This window comes from Pongo pygmaeus, chromosome 4 (assembly GCF_028885625.2).
Source record: "Pongo pygmaeus isolate AG05252 chromosome 4, NHGRI_mPonPyg2-v2.0_pri, whole genome shotgun sequence".
Taxonomy (NCBI): Eukaryota; Metazoa; Chordata; class Mammalia; order Primates; family Hominidae; genus Pongo; species Pongo pygmaeus.
This window is the reverse complement of record NC_072377.2, coordinates 1,215,057-1,230,376: the sequence shown is the minus strand read 5'-3', so window position 1 is coordinate 1,230,376 and position 15,320 is coordinate 1,215,057. Positions and strand designations below refer to the sequence as shown.

Genomic DNA, 15,320 nt, shown 5'->3' with positions numbered 1-15,320 from the left:
CAGGAGTGGGTCTCAGAGTTGATTTTTGTGGCTCAAACTAAAATCAGGCACAGGGAACCTGGCCTCAGCACAGGGGATTGTCCAATGTGGTCCCCCTCAAGGGCGCCCCACAGAGCCGGTGGGCTTGTTTTAAAGTGCGATTTGACGAGGGACAAGAAAGCTGTAAACGGACCCCTCAGAAAATGTGGCCGCCAGGGGTGGTTTCGGGTGCTTTACTGGGCTGTGTTTGTGAAAACCCATTTGGACCCGCCCTCCAAGCCCACCCTCCAGGTCCACCCTCCAGGGCCGCCCTGGGCTGGGGGCACGCCCGGCGTTCCTCGTGCCGCAGCCCGGAGCACAGCAGGCTGCGCACATTTAAATCACAGCAGGCTGCACACATTTAAATCCACTAAGATTCACTCAGGATGAACCCAGGTCCCAGGCAACTGAGGGCTTAGGAGTCCTGAGGCTGCTGAGGGGACGGAGCAGACGGGGAACGCTGCTTCTGTGTGGCAAATTCCTGAGGGTGCTGGCCAGGAAGGTGGCTCAGAGTATATGTTGGGGTCCCACTGGGGGCAGAACTCTGTCTCAGGAGATGAGTTGGCAGCCATGTAACAGGAAGGGGCGGCCGCAGGGAGCTGGGAAGACACCAGGGGAACTGAGCAGCCGGCCGAGGTCCCAGGGCCAGGCAACAGGAAGGGCAGGGGGACGCCTGGGGCCACAGCAGGGGCTGCAGGAAGGGAAGGGGATGCCCAGGCCGGAGCAGAGGCTGCCGGGCACAGGGGAGCTCCCTGAGCTGGGTGGGCGAGGCTCATGACTCGGTGAGGGAACCTCCTTGACGTGAAGCTGAGGCTCATGACTCGGTGAGGGAACCTCCTTGACGTGAAGCTGAGGCTCATGACTCGGTGAGGGAACCTCCTTGAAGTGAAGCTGAGGTTCATGACTCGGTGAGGGAACCTCCTTGACGTGAAGCTGAGGCTCATGACTCGGTGAGGGAACCTCCTTGACGTGAAGCTGACGATTGGTGTTGCCCAGCTCACAGCCCAGCTGGGTCCCACGCTTGAGCGCGAACTCAGAACCCTCCCCTTTGTCTAAAGCACAGCAGATACCTTCAGGGCATCTAGGAGAAAACAGGCAAAGTCATTGAGAAATGTCTTAAAAGAAGGTGGGATGGTGGCAATTTCTTGTCCAGATTTTAGTCTGCCCCGGACCACAGATGAGTCTTTATAACGGGATTGTGGGGTTGCCATGGGGACACATGAGATGGACCATCACAGAGGCCATTGGGGCTGCACCTCCCATCTGAGTCCTGGCTGTCCCAGATCCAGGCCAGGTTCTTGCACGATCACCTACCTGTCCTGCCCGGGAGACAGGGCAAGCACCCTGAAGTCTGGAGCAGGGCTGTGTCCAGGCTCCTCAGAGCTCCTGCCATGCCCAGCACCCTGCTCCAAATCACCACTTCTCTGGGGTTTTCCAAAGCATTTAACAAGGGTGTCAGGGCAGGCACCTCCTGGGTGACAGCCCCGCATCCTGGGGCTGACATTGCCCCTCTGCCTTAGGACCCTGGTCCGAGGTATCCCTGAGTATGGCTGCGTGGTGAACTTGCGGAAGACAGTGGTGAACTTCCCTGTAGAAGACGAGGCCCTGGGTGGCACGGCTTTTGTTCAGCTGCCAGCCCACGGCCTATTCCCCTGGTGTGGCCTGCTGCTGGACACCCGGACCCTGGAGGTGCAGAGCGACTACTCCAGGTGAGCGCACCTGGCCGGAAGTGGAGCCTGTGCCCGGCCGCGGCAGATGCTGCTGCAGGGCCTCCCGTCCACTCCTGCTTCCGTGTGGGGCAGGCAACTGCCAATCCCAAAGGGTCAGAGGCCACAGGGTGCCCCTTGTCCCATCCAGGGCTGAGCAGAAATGCGTCTTTCTGTGGGAGTGAGGGTGCTCACAAGGGGAGCAGTTTTCTGTGCTATTTTGGTAAGAGGAAATTGTGCACCAGACCCGGGTGCACTGAGGTGTCTTCAGAAAGCAGTCTGGATCCGAACCCAAGATGCCCGGGCCCTGCTGGGCGTGAGTCTCTCCAAACCTGAAACGCCGGGGCCCTGCTGGGCGTGAGTCCCTCTGAACCCGAGACCCTGGGGCCCTGCTGGGTGTGAGTCTCTCTGAACCCAGAGACTTCAGGGCCCTTTTGGGTGTGAGTCTCTCCACTGTGAGGCCCACACTCCAAGGTTCGTCCACAGTCTACAGGATGCCATGAGTTCATGATCACGTGTGACCCATCAGGGGACAGGGCCGTGGTGTGGGGGGGGTCTCTACAAAATTCTGGGGTCTTGTTTCCCCTGAGCCCGAGAGCTCAAGGCCCCATCTCAGGCTCAGACACAAATGGATTGAAGATGGACGTAGATGCAGAAATCTGTGCTGTTTCTTTTATGAGTAAAAAGTATCAACATTCCAGGCAGGGTGAGGTGGCTCACACCTGTAATCCCAGCACTTTGGGAGGCCGAGGTGTGTGGATCACTTGAGACCAACCTAGCCAACATAGTGAAACTCCATTTCTACTTAAAAAATACAAAAATTAGCCTGGCCTGGTGGTGCACGCCTGTAGTCCCAGCTATGTGGGAGGCTGAGGCAGGAGAATCATTTGAACCCAGGAGGCAGAGGTTGCAGTGAGCCAAGATCACACCACTGCACTCCAGCCTGGGCAACAAAGCGAGACTTCATCTTAAAAAAAAAAACAAAAAGTATCAGCATTACAAAACCATAGTGGACAGGTGTTTTTTTATTCTGTCCTTCAATAATATTCACTGGTGCCGTGCTAGAGGCCGGAACTGGGGGTGCCTTCCTCTAAAAGGCACAGCTTCATGGGAAGAGAAATAAGTGGTGGGTGGTTGTTAAACCAGTGGTTTAAACTTGGGGTCCTGTCATTCTGAATTGAAGAGTCCAGATCTGGATTTTGCCTCTTTCCAGAATGCTCCCTGGGGTTTGCTTCATGGGGGAGTGGCAGGTGTGGACACCCTTGTGATGGGGGAGCAGCAGGTGTGGATGCCCTCGTGATGGGGGAATGGTAGGTGCAGACGCCCTTGTGCATGGTGCCCAGCATGTCTTTGTTGCAGCTCCCTCCCCACAAGGATGCCGGTCCCCTGTGCTCCCCACAGTCCCTGCTTCCCTCTCACAGCCTCACCTGGTCCTGGCCTCTGCTGACTTTGTCTGGGTGATTTCCAGATTTCCTGGGCTCCCAGCACCTCCTCGCCTCTCCCAGGCACCTCTGCAGCGCTGGCCATACCAGTCAGCTGTGAACCGTCCACTGCTTATTTTGCTCCCCATGAAATGTATTTTTTAGGACAGGTACCCCTGGTTCCAGCCTCTGGCACAGCATCAGTGAATGTTATTGAAGGACAAAGGATAGACAAACAAATCAGGAAAATGGGTTCTCTCTAAACACATTGCAAAGCCACAGAGGCTAGTGCAGGATGGGTGGGCATCAGGTCATCAGATGTGGGTTCAATGCCAGAATATTCTGTGCTCCCAAAGGCCACTTGGTCAGAGTGCCTGCTTGCAGAGGTGGCTCTAAAAGCTCAGCAGTGGAGGCAGTGGTTCGCCATACTCAGGGTGAACTCACATCCTCTGTGTCTGAAGCATACAGCAAAGGCTTGAAGGGCATCTGGGAGAAGAAAACAGGCAAAATGATTAAGAAAGGTGAAAAAGGAAAAGTGGTAAGATGGGAATTTTCTTGTCCAAATTTTAGTCTCCCAAACCACAGCTCAGATGGCAGAAGGTGGTGAGAACTGCTGGACAGAACAATAGAACAAAACGGAAGCCCTATCTCTCAGAAACATGTGTTAATGTGGCGTGTGGCACAGCTGACGGAAAAGAGAGTGTGTGTTTAATTTTTTTTTTTCTGAGAAAACTGACTGGAAGCAAATAAGTTGTGTCTTTACAACATATACCAAAGCAGATTCTAGGTAGAAGAGGAGATACATGCAAACAACACCAGCAACAGAAACAAAACAAAAGACTCAAAGGGAAGGGAGGTGAACATTCCCTGGCTTGGTGTTGGGAAAGGACACACAGGGAGGCAGATGAAACCAGTGAGGCAACAGGCATTGCTTTCACTGCAGAGAAACTCAGCTTGCCTGAGCCACAGTGAAAATGGCCATTCCCTGGAGCGTTTGTGCGCATGATTTATTTAAGGTGCCCTGTGAGGTCCTGCACATTCATCCTCTCACTTTGTTCTCCTAACCACCTGAGAGGTAGAGGAGGAAAGGCTCCAGGGGAGCAGCTGCCCTTGGTCACCCAGCTGGCAAGGGGCATGCATGATTGCAGCCTGGCCTCCTGCTCCGGGGCCCTTGCTCTGCCCGAGGACCCCACACAAGTCCGACCCACAGGCTCAGGGCGAGCCGGAGCCCAAGGTCGTGTTGGGGATGGCTGTGAAAGAAGAAATGGACGTCTGATGCACACTTGGGAAGGTCCTACCAGCAGCATCAAAGAAATGCACGTGAAACTGATAGCGAGACCCGTCCCTCAAAGAAATGCATGTGAAACTGACAGCGAGACCCGTCCCCATCCCTCATGCTGGCTTCTTTTCTGGGCTTGCCAAGAGCCAGCATCAGGGTGAGGCAAGCTGGAAAGACTTTTCTGGAAAGCAGCTTGTTTGCATGGAAGTCCTCACAATGTCTTGTGTCTTCCCAGTAATTCCACTTCTGAAGTGACCAGACATTATCACAGGTCTTATTTACCATTTCCAGTGTTCCAGGCAGGGGGGCTTGCCACAGCAAGTCACGAACCTGCCCAAATACAGGACTAAGCAGATATTATGCATCACAAAACTTACTCTGCCATTAAACATTTTTCAAAGAATTTTTTAAGAATGTTTAATGGCACAAAACGTTTATTTCAATGTAGCGGTGTTCAAAGCTGGATGTAAAAGAACACACCCCAGGAGCCTGCCATGGATGTCATGTGTGTTCATCTTTGGACATGGATGTACACGGGCAGTGAGTGGTGGTGAGGCCCTGGAGGACATCGGTGGGATGCCTCCGTCTTGCCCCTCTGGAGACACCGTGTGTGCCACGTGCACTCACTGGAGCCCTGTTTAGCTGGCACCACCTGGCTCTTCCATCCCTGAAATTCAAACACAGTGAGATTCCCCACACCCGACTCAGTGTTCTCCCACAAAAAACCTGAGTCACACCTGTGTCCACTCGAGGGACGCCCGGGAGCCAGGGCTCCACGGTTTATTATGTGTTTTTGGCCCAGTTATGTGCAGATCTCATCAGGGCAGATGATGAGTGCACACACACGGCCATGCGAGGTTTGGATACACTCAACATCAGTAGCCAGGTCCTGGTGGAGTTTGGTTGTGCAGGGTCCAGATGATGGGTAGCATTTTGAGTCCATGGGGTGAGCACCCAGCCCCCTCGGGCTGCAGCACATGCCCCACGCAGGACAAGGAAGCGGGAGGAAGGCAGGAGGCTCTTTGGAGCAAGCTTTGCAGGAGGGGGCTGGATGTGGGGCAGGCACCTGTGTCTGATGTCCCCCCTGTGTCTCAGCTACGCCCGGACCTCCATCAGAGCCAGTCTTACCTTCAACCGCGGCTTCAAGCCTGGGAGGAACATGCGTCGCAAACTCTTTGGGGTCTTGCGGCTGAAGTGTCACAGCCTGTTTCTGGATTTGCAGGTGAGCAGGCTGATGGTCAGCACAGAGTTCAGAGTTCAGGAGGCATGTGCGCAAGTTGTGTGTGTGTGTGTGTGTGTGTGTGTGCGCGTGCCTGCAAGGCTGACGGTGACTGGCTGCACATAAGAGTGCACATGTGCACATATATGCGTGAGCACATACATGTGTGCATGGCAGTGTGTGCACAGGTGTGCAAGGGCATACGTGTGAATGTGCACATGCGAATGCATACCTGACATACACGTGTGTTCGTGTGCAGTCGTGTGGGAATTCACGTGAGGTGCATGCACGTGGGTGTGCAGTGTGAGTAGCGTGCATGCACATAACGTATTGAGGGCTCCTTGTGTTCACCCCGCTAGGTCCTCAGCACCAGTGCCCCTCCTTGCAGGGTGAGACGGGGTCCCAGGCCTTGGTGGGCTGAGGCTCTGAAGCTGCAGCCCTAAGGGCATTGTCCCATCTGGGCATCCACGTCCACTTCCTCTCCTGTGGGTGTCCGTGTCCACTCCCCCTCTCCTGTGGGCATCCACACCCCCTCTCCTGTGGGCATCTGCATCCACTCCCTCTCCTGTGGGCATCCGCATCCACTTCCTCTCCTGTGGGCATCTGCATCCACTCCCTCTCTCCTGTGGGCGTCCATGTCCACTCCCCCTCTCCTGTGGGCATCCGCATCCACTCCCTCTCCTGTGGGCATCTGCATCCACTCCCTCTCTCCTGTGGGCGTCCGTGTCTGCTCCCTCTCTCCTGTGGGCATCCGCATCCACTCCCTCTCCTGTGGGCATTTGCATCCACTCCACTCCCTCTCTCCTGTGGGCGTCCATGTCCACTCCCCCTCTCCTGTGGGCATCCGCATCCACTCCCTCTCCTGTGGGCATCTGCATCCACTCCCTCTCCTGTGGGCATCTGCATCCACTCCCTCTCTCCTGTGGGCGTCCGTGTCCGCTCCCCCTCTCCTGTGGGCATCCGCATCCACTTCCTCTCCTGTGGACATCTGCATTCACTCCCTCTCTCCTGTGGGCGTCCATGTCCACTCCCCCTCTCCTGTGGGCATCCGCATCCACTCCCTCTCCTGTGGGCATTTGCATCCACTCCACTCCCTCTCTCCTGTGGGCATCTGCGTCCACTCCCTCTCCTGGTTCCTTCCTGTCTTGGCTGAGCCTCGGGGGCAGGCAGACAACACCGAGTCCTGACTCCCCCAGGGTGATTCGCAGCTGCCGGGTGAGGGCCAAGCCGGATTTCACTGGGAAGAGGGATAGTTTCTTGTCAAAATGTTCCTCTTTCTTGTTCCATCTGAATGGATGATAAAGCAAAAAGTAAAAACGTAAAATCCCGAGAGGTTTCTGCCATTTCCCCCTCTTTCTTGGCGCCTAGGTGAACAGCCTCCAGACGGTGTGCACCAACATCTACAAGATCCTCCTGCTGCAGGCATACAGGTGAGCCGCCACCAAGCAGGTGCAGGCCCAGCCTGCGGGGACCCTCCACACTCTGCTCGCCTCTGACCCAGGGCTTCACCTTGGAACTCCTGGGTTTTAGGGGCAAGGAACGTCTTACGTTTTCAGTGGTGCTGCTGCCTCTGCACAGTTCTATGTTCACGTGGCTCTGTGCAAAGCGCCTGTTCTCCATCTCTGGGTAGTGGTAGAAGCCGGTGTGGCCCCAGGTGTCCCCGCTGTGCCTGTGCACTGGCCGTGGCATGTCATGGAGGCCATCCGAGGGCAGGAGGGCATGGGGTAAAGATGTTTATGCGGAGTCTTAGCAGAGGAGGCTGGGAAGGTGTCTGAACAGTAGGTGGGAGATCAGATGCCAGGAGGATTTGGGGTCTCAGAGAGCAAAGAGGGCTGAGGTGGGTGCAGATGAGCGTCGCTGGCTCCGCCCCCGGGAAGGTGCAGCAGAGCTGTGGCTCCCCACACAGCCCGGCAGGCATCTGTGCTCCTGGAACATTCCCTGTCCTGGCTGGTCAGGGGACCCCCTGCCAAGAATCGACAACTTTATCACAGAGGGAAGGGCCAATGTGTGGAGGCCACAGGGCCAGCTTCTGCCTGGAGTCAGGGCAGGTGGTGGCACAAGCCTCTGGGCTGTACCACAGGGCAATCGGGCACCATAGGCCCAGGCCTCCACCTCAACAGGCCTCCACCTCAACAGGCCTCCTGAGCCAGTGGGAGCTGAGTGCCAGGAGGCCGAAGCTCTCGCCCCATGAGGGCTGAGAATGAGTGTGAGCATTTGTGTTACCCAGGGCCGAGGCTGCGCGAATTACTGTGCACACTTGATGTGAAATGAGGTCGTCGTCTATGGTGGAAACCCAGCAAGGGCTCACAGGAGAGTTTTCCATTACAAGGTCGCACTACGAAAATGGTTTTTAACCCGAGTGCTTGCGCCTTCATGCTCTGGCAGGGAGGGCAGAGCCGCAGCTGCGTGTTACCGCCTTTGCGCCAGCTCCAGAGGCTTGGGACCAGGCTGTCTCAGTTCCAGGGTGCGTCCGGCTCAGACCGCCCTCCTCTCTGCCTTCTCTCTCTGCCTCAAATCTTCCCTCGTTTGCATCTCCCTGACGCATGCCTGGGCCCCCTCTTGCAAGCTGCTTGACTCCTTTCTGGAAACCCTTGGAGTGTGCTGGATACAGGTGCCACTGAGGTGTCTGACACTGTGGTTGACCCCAGGGTCCAGCTGGTGTGCTTGGGGCCTCCTTGGGCCATGATGAGGTCAGAGGAGTTTTCCCAGGTGAAAACTCCTGGGAAACTCCCAGGGCCATGTGACCTGCCACCTGTTCCTCCCATATTCAGCTCAGCCTTGTCCTCATTTCCCCACCAGGGTCACTGGCTCCGAGGAGCTCCCGTAGAGGGCCTGGGCTCAGGGCAGGGCTGCTGAGTTTCCCCACCCATGTGGGGACCCTTGGGTAGTCGCTTGATTGGGCCACGGGCTGTTTCCAAACACAGAGCCAGTCACTTGGAAGGCCCAGGAATCCCCTTCCCTCGAGGCAGGAGTGGGAGAACAGAGAGCTGGGCCCTGATTTCATGGCAGCCAGGCTGCAGTGCGCGAGGCTGTGGTGGTCCACATGGCGCTGGGGGCGGGGTCTGATTCACGGGGGCCAGCCTTCCTGGCCTGTGCTGGCCGCGCCTCCACACGGGCTGGGGGCAGACGCCCCGACCTCTAGCAGGTGGCTGTTTCTCCCTTTGGAAGAGAGCCCCTCACCCATGCTAGGTATTTCCCTCCTGGGTCAGGAGTGTGGCCCTGTGGCAACCCCAGGACCTTAGGCTTATTGGTTTGTTTAAAAAACATGCTGGGCCTGGCTTCTCTCGTTGCTAAATGGGGAAAAGACGTCCCACCTCAGCAGAGTTATTGAGAGGCTGAAACTGAAGTGCTGGCTTGACTGGTATGATCTCAGGTCATTCCAGAAGGGGCTCAGGCAGTCAGTGAGACCAGGTACATGGGGGACTCAGGCAGTGGGTGAGGCCAGGTACATGGGGGGCTCAGGCAGCGGGTGAGACCAGGTACATGGGGGGCTCAGGCAGTCGGTGAGACCAGGTACATGGGGGGCTCAGGCAGTCAGTGAGACCAGGTACATGGGGGGCTCAGGCAGTCAGTGAGACCAGGTACATGGGGGGCTCAGGCAGTCAGTGAGACCAGGTACACGGGAGGCTCAGGCAGTCAGTGAGAACCAGGTACACAGGGGACTCAGGCAGTGGGTGAGGCCAGGTACATGGGGGGCTCAGGCAGCGGGTGAGACCAGGTACATGGGGGGCTCAGGCAGCGGGTGAGACCAGGTACATGGGGGGCTCAGGCAGTCAGTGAGACCAGGTACACGGGAGGCTCAGGCAGTCAGTGAGAACCAGGTACACGGGGGACTCAGGCAGTGGGTGAGGCCAGGTACATGGGGGGCTCAGGCAGCGGGTGAGACCAGGTACATGGGGGGCTCAGGCAGTCAGTGAGACCAGGTACACGGGAGGCTCAGGCAGTCAGTGAGAACCAGGTACATGGGGGGCTTAGGCAGTGGGTGAGGCCAGGTACATGGGGGCTCAGGCAGTGGGTGAGACGAGGTACACGGGGGGCTCAGGCAGTGGGTGAGACCAGGTACACAGGTGCCCTGATCACACACACATATGAGCACATGTGCAGTTTCACGGTGGCCAGGTCTATGCACACCTGCCCCAAAGTCCCAGGAAGTTGAGAGGCCAAAGAAGGAGGCTGACAGGGCTGGCGCGGTGGCTCACACCTGTAGTCCCAGCACTTTGGGAGGCCGAGGCGAGAGGATCCCTTGAGCCCAGGAGTTTAAGACCAGCCTGAGCAACATAGTAGAACCCCATCTCTATGAAAAATAAAAACAAAAATTAGCCGAGCATGGTGGTGTTAGCCGAGCGTGGTGGTGTTAGCCGAGCGTGGTGGTGTGCACCTGTAGTTCCGGTACTTGGGAAGCTGAAGTGGGAGGATTGCTTGAGCCCAGGAAGTGGAGGTTGCAGTGAGCTGAGATTGCACCACTGTACTGCAGCCTGAGTGACAGACTGAGAGCCCATCTCAACAACAAAAAAGACTGACAAATGCAGTTTCTTGGAAAGAAACATTTAATAGGGACTTAACCTACGCACAGAAGCCAAGTCGGTGTCTCGGTGTCAGTGAGATGAGATGATGGGTCCTCACACCATCACCCCAGACCCAGGGTTTATGCACCACAGGGGCGGGTGGCTCAGAAGGGATGTGCAGGACGTTGATGTACAATGACATCAAGGTTGTTTGACGAAGGGCAGGATTTATGGTAAGTACTTGCTGTGGTACACAAGGAACAATGGATAAACTGGAAACCTTAGAGGCCTTCCCGGAACAGGCTAATCAGAAGCCAGCATGATGGGTTGGCATCCAGGATGGAGCTGCTTCAGCCTCCACGTGTGTGTTCATACAGATGGTGCACAGAAACGCACAGTGTACCTGTGCACGCACACAGACACGCAGGTACTTGCACACACGAGCACACACACACAGACATGCATGCGTGCATCCGTGTGTGTGCACCTGTGCCCACGAGGAAACCCATGCGTGTGCGTTCATGCATGCACACACGCAGTGGCAGGCCCTTGCCCACACCCACGAGCACTGTCTAATTAGGAGGCCTTTCCTCTGACGCTGTCCGCCATCCTCTCAGGTTCCACGCATGTGTGCTGCAGCTCCCATTTCATCAGCAAGTTTGGAAGAACCCCACATTTTTCCTGCGCGTCATCTCTGACACGGCCTGCCTCTGCTACTCCATCCTGAAAGCCAAGAACGCAGGTATGCGTGGGTGCCTGGCCTCAGTGGCAGCAGTGCCTGCCTGCTGGTGTTAGTGCATCAGGAGACTGACTGAATCTGGGCTTAGGAAATTCTCACCCCTTTTTGCATCAGGAAGTGGTTTAACCCAACCACTGGCAGGCCCATCTGCCCGCCCTCTCGTGGGGTGAGCAGAGCACCTGATGGAAGGGACAGGAGCTGCCTGGGAGCTGCCGTCCTTCCCACCTTGCTCTGCCTGGGGAAGCGCCGGGGGGCCTGGTCTCTCCTGTTTGCCCCATGGTGGGATTTGGGGGGTCTGGCCTCTCCTGTTTGCCCTGTGGTGGGATTGGGCTGTCTCCTGTCCATGGCGCTTAGGGTCCCTGTGCAAACCCACGCCAAGGGCTTAGGAGGAGGCCGGGCCCAGGCGACCCCACCCCTCTCAGGAGCAGAGGCCGTGCGTCACCATCGCCGAGCCCCGGGCCGTCCTCTGCTTCCCGGTCACCGTCCTCTGGCTGTGGACACTGTCCAGTGTCAGGGAGGTTTCTGATCCGTCTGAAATTCAAGCCATGTCGAACCTGCGGTCCTGAGCTTAACAGCTTCTACTTTCTATTCTTTCTGTGTTGTGGAAATTTCACTTGGAGAAGCCGAAGAAAACATTTCAGTCATGACTCCTGCGGTGCTTGGGTTGGGGCAGCCGGAGATGGAGCTGCCCCGCAGACCGTCGGGTGTGGGCAGCTTTCCGGTGTCTCCCGGGAGGGGAGCTGGGCTGGGCCTGTGACTCCTCAGCCTCTGTTTTCCCCCAGGGATGTCGCTGGGGGCCAAGGGCGCCGCCGGGCCTCTGCCCTCCGAGGCCGTGCAGTGGCTGTGCCACCAAGCCTTCCTGCTCAAGCTGACTAGACACCGCGTCACCTACGTGCCACTCCTGGGGTCACTCAGGACAGGCAAGTGTGGGCAGAGGCCAGTGAGGGCCCCACCTGCCCAGGTGTCATCCTCGAACGCCCTGTGTGGGGTGAGCAGCCTCAGATGCTGCTAAAGTGCAGACGCCTCCGGGCCTGACCGTGGGGGCCTGGAGCCACGCTGGCAGCCCTATGTGATAAATGCTGGTGTCCCCAGGCCACGGAGCCTGGCAGGGTCCACGACTTCCTGAAGCCCTGCTTCCCATCTCAGGGGTGATGCCTCCCCACCCTTGGGAGCCTTCTGACCCCTGACCTGTGTCCTCTCACAGCCTCTGCCCTGGCTGCTGCCCTGAGCTCCTGGGTTCCTGAGCTCCTGGGGTCCTGAGCAAGTTCTCTCCCTGCCCCGCCGCTCCAGCATCACCGGGCCGCCTGTCTGCTCACCCCGGTGGAGGGGTGTCTGTCCCTTCACTGAGGTTCCCACCAGCCAGGGCCACGAGGTGCAGGCCCTGCCTGCCCGGCCGCCCACACGTCCCAGGAGGGCTGGAGGAGGCCACCTCTGGCCTTTTCTGGAACAGAGTCTGATTTTGGCCCCGCAGCCCAGACGCAGCTGAGTCGGAAGCTCCCAGGGACGACGCTGGCTGCCCTGGAGGCTGCAGCCAACCCGGCACTGCCCTCAGACTTCAAGACCATCCTGGACTGATGGCCACCCGCCCACAGCCGGGCCGAGAGTGGACACCAGCAGCCCTGTCACCCTGGGCTCTATGTCCCAGGGAGGGAGGGGCGGCCCACACCCAGGCCCGCACCGCTGGGAGTCTGAGGCCTGAGCCTCAGACATGTCTGGCCGAGGCCTGCATGTCCTGCTGAAGGCTGAGTGTCCTGCATGTCCTGCTGAAGGCTGAGTGTCCAGCTGAGGCCTGAGCGAGTGTCCAGCCAAGGTCTGAGTGTCTGGCTAAGGCCTGAGTGAGCGTCCGGCTGAGGTCTGAGTGTCCAGCACACCTGCTGTCCTCACTTCCCCACAGGCTGTCGCTCGGCTTCACCACAGGGCCAGCTTTTCCTCGCCAGGTGCCCGGCTTCCACTCCCTATACGGGAATAGTCCCTCCCCAGACTTGCCATTGTCCACCCCTCGCCCTGCCCTCCTCTTCCCTCCACCCCCACCATCCAGCTGGAGACCCTGAGAAGGACCCTGGGAGCTCTGGGAATTTGGAGTGACCAAAGGTGTGCCCTGTACACAGGCGAGGACCCTGCACCTGGACAGGGGGTCCCTGTGGGTCACACTGGGGGACTGTGGGAGTAAAACACTGAATATATGAGTTTTTCAGTTTTGAAAAATGTCTCCTGTTTGAATCCTAATGTGCACTGTATAGACACCACTGTATGCATTTACAGAAGCGTATGAGGGAACGGGGTGGTGGTCAGTGCGGGCCCATGGCCTGGCTGGGCCTGGGAGGTTTCTGATGCTGTGAGGCAGGAGGGGAAGGAGGGTGGGGGATAGATAGTGGGAGCCCCCACCCTGGAAGAGGGAACAGTAAGTCCAGGCCCGAAGGGCAGCAGGGATGCTGGGGGCCCAGCTTGGGCGGCGGGGATGATGGAGGGCCCGGCCGGGGTGGCAGGGGTGATGGGGGCCCAGCTGGGGTGGCAGGGATGATGGGGGGTGCTGGTCTGGGTGGCGGGGAAGCTGGGGAAGCCTGGCTGGGCCCCCTTCTCCCCTGCCTCCCACCTGCAGCCGTGGATCCAGATGTGCTTCCCTGGTGCACATCCTCCGGGCCATCAGCATTCATGGAGGTGGGGTCAGGGGCATGACACCATTCTGTATGAAATCTAGGATTCCTCCTGACTGCCCCAACTCAGGTTGAAAGTCACATTCTCCCTCTGGCCATTCTCTTCAGAGTAGACCAGGATTCTGATCTCTGAAGGGTGGGTAGGGTGGGGCAGTAGAGGGTGTGGACACAGGAGTCTTCAAGGTGGGGCTGGTGATGATCTTTCATCCTCTTATCTCCCAGTCTCATCTCTCATCCTCTTATCATCTCCCAGTCTCATCTCTCATCCCCTTATCTCCCAGTCTCATCTCTCATCCTCTTATCATCTCCCAGTCTCATCTCTCATCCTCTTGTCTCCCAGTCTCATCCAGACTTATCTCCTAGGGCGGGCGCCAGGCAAGCAGTGGAGTTGGACACACGTCCTTCCTCAGGCAGAAGGAACTGGAAGGATTGCAGAGAACAGGAGGGGCGGCTCAGAGGGACGCAATCTTGGGGTGAAGAAACAGCCCCTCCTCAGAAGTTGGCCTGGGCCACACGACACCGAGGGCCCGGCGTGAGCGGCTCTGGAGCCTTCCAGCAGGTCCCTGGTGGGGCCTTATGGTATGGCCGGGTCCTACTGAGTGCACCTTGGACAGGGCTTCTGGTTTGAGTGCAGCCCGGATGTGCCTGGTGTCAGGGTGGGGGCTTATGGCTGCTGGATATGGCCTCATTTATTGCTGCTGCTTCAGAGAATGAGTGACCAAGCCTAATGTGTTTATGGTGGGCCCAAGTCCACAGACTGTGTCGTAAATGCACGCTGGTGCCTGGAGCCCCCGTATAGGAGCTGTGAGGAAGGAGGGGCTCTTGGCAGCTGGCCTGGGGGCGCCTTTGCCCTGCAAACCGGAAGGGAGTGGCCCCGGGTGCCATGGGCGGACGACCTCAGTGAGAGGTTGGACAGAACAGGGTGGGGACTCCCGGGAGCAGAGGCCGCTGCTCAGGCACACCTGGGTTTGAATCACAGACCAACAGGTCAGGCCATTGTTCAGTTATCCATCTTCTACAAAGCTCCAGAATCCCATTTCTCGAGGTGTTTTTTGTTGAAATTTTACTCAGGAGTACTTATATCTTTTGCTAAAGTATTAGATCCTTAAAAAAGGTATTTGCTTTGATATGGCTTAACTCACTAAGCACCTACTTTTTGATTTGTCTCTTTATTTATTAATTATTATTATTATTATTATTATTAGAGATGGAGTCTACTCTGTCACCCAGGTTGTTAGTGCAGTGGCACAATCATGGCTCACTGTAGCCAAAAACCCCCAGGCTCGAGTGATCCTCCAGCCTCAGCTTCCCAGAGTGCTGGGATTACAGGTGTGAGCCACTGCCCTTGTCTGGCACTTTTAAAAACCACTATTTAAGGTCAGGCCCAGTGGCTTCCACACCTGTCATCCCAGTAGTTTGGGAAGCTGAGGCAGAAGGATTGTTTGAGGCCAGGAGTTTGAGACCAGCATGGGTAACATAGGGAGACCCCATCTCTACAAAATATGCAAAAAGTTAGCCAGGCGTGGGGTCCAGCATCTATAGTCCCAGCTGCTCGGGAGGCTGAGTGGGAGGATTGCTTGAGCCCAGGAGGTTGTGGCTGCAGTGAGCTGTGCGCTCCAGCCTGGGCGACAGAGTAAGACTCTGTCTCAAAAAAAAAAAAAAAAAAAGAAGGAGAAGGAGAAGAGAAGAAGAAGGAAGAAGAAAGAAAGAAGGAAGAAGGAAGGAGAAGGAGAAGAGAAGGAAGAAGGAAGGAGAAGAAGAAGGAGAAGAGAAGAAGAA

The 15,320-nt window shown here is 57.1% G+C and overlaps 1 protein-coding gene across 4 annotated transcripts in view; it reads left to right on the top strand.

The window, feature by feature from the left end:
- TERT (telomerase reverse transcriptase) overlaps positions 1–13,087 on the top strand; it is a 46,680-nt gene extending 33,593 nt beyond the window's left edge. The window contains exons 11-16 of one of the 4 annotated variants that reach the window (XM_054489490.2): positions 1,539–1,727; positions 5,520–5,646; positions 7,012–7,073; positions 10,766–10,890; positions 11,670–11,807; positions 12,359–13,087. In XM_054489490.2, the coding sequence (XP_054345465.1) occupies positions 1,539–1,727; positions 5,520–5,646; positions 7,012–7,073; positions 10,766–10,890; positions 11,670–11,807; positions 12,359–12,462 (745 nt within the window). In that variant the 3' untranslated portion in view covers positions 12,463–13,087. Of the gene's footprint in view, positions 1–1,538; positions 1,728–3,715; positions 5,647–7,011; positions 7,074–10,765; positions 10,891–11,669; positions 11,808–12,358 lie in introns of those variants that run through there. The other 3 variants (XM_054489491.2, XM_063664630.1, XM_063664631.1) reach the window with 3 other exon arrangements.
- Positions 13,088–15,320: the final 2,233 nt, after the last annotated feature.